The sequence below is a fragment of the Hylaeus anthracinus genome, unplaced genomic scaffold, assembly GCF_026225885.1.
Source record: "Hylaeus anthracinus isolate JK02 unplaced genomic scaffold, UHH_iyHylAnth1.0_haploid 11981, whole genome shotgun sequence".
Lineage (NCBI taxonomy): Eukaryota > Metazoa > Arthropoda > Insecta > Hymenoptera > Colletidae > Hylaeus > Hylaeus anthracinus.
This window is the reverse complement of record NW_026534329.1, coordinates 7,840,932-7,842,605: the sequence shown is the minus strand read 5'-3', so window position 1 is coordinate 7,842,605 and position 1,674 is coordinate 7,840,932. Positions and strand designations below refer to the sequence as shown.

General features: G+C 46.1%; 1 protein-coding gene across 4 annotated transcripts in view; it reads right to left on the bottom strand.

The window, feature by feature from the left end:
- Window positions 1–1,674, bottom strand: part of LOC128885444 (transcription factor CP2) — a 33,029-nt gene that overhangs the window by 24,568 nt on the left and 6,787 nt on the right. The window contains exon 1 of one of the 4 annotated variants that reach the window (XM_054139498.1): window positions 116–1,153. The exons of the other annotated variants lie outside the window; for them this stretch is intronic. Within the exon in view, the coding sequence (XP_053995473.1) occupies window positions 116–168 (53 nt within the window). The 5' untranslated portion in view covers window positions 169–1,153. Of the gene's footprint in view, window positions 1–115; window positions 1,154–1,674 lie in introns of those variants that run through there. 4 annotated transcript variants of the gene reach the window in all.

Genomic DNA, 1,674 nt, shown 5'->3' with positions numbered 1-1,674 from the left:
TCGAACATGTTTCCTATGATCACAAGATTTAAATTATGTAGTAAAAAGTAAACAAAATTATCCCTTTTAATCGTTTACAATTGACATTATCGAGAGAAATGTAATTTCTACTCACTACAAGTTAAGGAACACCGACGGTGAGATGATTAAATCCGAGGGAGTTCTCATCGCTACTTTAGACGAACGCACTCTTAACGCGCCGTGGGAATCAGACTTAAGAAAAATCGTCCGGTCGCGCAAAAGGATGGTCGATCGAAGTCACGAGGGACTCGCGAAACGGCGGTTCACCTATTTGACGAAAATTTAACGCGGTTGCGAGCGCGTAGGTAGCACGTGGCACCGACGTTCCTAATTGGCAGCAATTTCTGCACTGTTGAGATCCAGAGAGACAATTTATCCATTACGCGCGCGGCTTTCGGGACGCGAAGCTGCGTGCGTTTTCATTTTCTTCGCGTGGAATCCGTTTTGGAGGACGTTTGTTAAAAGCGCGAGACTGTTTGACTATTTCTCGAACTCGCGTCCGAATTTCCATACGATCGATTCGGTAGTCCATGCACCGGATTGCACAAAACCGATTCCCGGCAACAAACGAAGCCCCGGATCACGTAAATATAGATCTAATTGCCAAAACACTTAAAAATAGTTCGCGTTCCCTGGCTATCATTTGCAGCAGAAGGAACACCCGCTCCTCGCGTGTCGACTATTTCTCGAGGCACTGTGTGGATTCGGGATGGAGAACCTACTGTAGAGTCTCGCTATAATCGTTATTTTTCTTAACTCTATTTCAAGGGTTACACCAGGGTGAGAGTTTCGACAAATTCATTTAAACTCATCGATATATCGAATAGATCAAAATAAAAATTAACGGTTAGCTAAGATCAGCCTACGTCGTACAGAGGAAATAACGAACACGTGAGCATGGGCACGCTTTGAACACGATCGAGACACGATCATCGATAGCTCTCGTTCACGAATCTCTTTTGTATTTTCACACGGGCGAGTTTGCTCTCCGTTACTCGTCTCGCAACGTTCGAATCGATTCGGAAGATGCGTGCTACGTCACGTTGAATGGGCATCGCATACAACCGCCATGGAATCACGTCTTTCGAACGACCGATCTGCGAATCGGGCAACTGACATTAAACAACTGACGGTACGCGCCGCCGCGAGATAACTACGTACGTACGGACCGCGTTAGAGTAAAGGTCTGACCTGGATGCCATTTGTCTGATAGCTCGGCGAAGAAACGCAACGATAAAGAGCTTATCTGGCTCGAGTCTCTGCGGGGGAGTCTCGTGGCAAATTCCGCTAAGGCTTTTGTTTTCTTCCTACAGCGATTTCCCTCGCGGCGGCTTCTTCACGACTAATCGGTGTGCCGATCGATCGCGACTGACGCTTGACGATTTCGTCGATCGACTTACGACGGCAACGGAAATCATGCGTTCGTTACAGCTCAGACAGGTAGAACCGCCGACAGTAAAGGGAGGAAATATTCAACCGCTTAGTACTCAATTATTTGTTCTCAATGCGCACCACTTGCAGGCAATTTTTATTGTTTTAAAGTTATAGTTTCTATCTAGGGCAATCAAGTTAGTTTATTTGTGTTTTATACAGTATCGTCTCGAATTAAGCAACTCGGTTGGGACCGGCGAGTTGCTTATTTCGAGGGAGGTA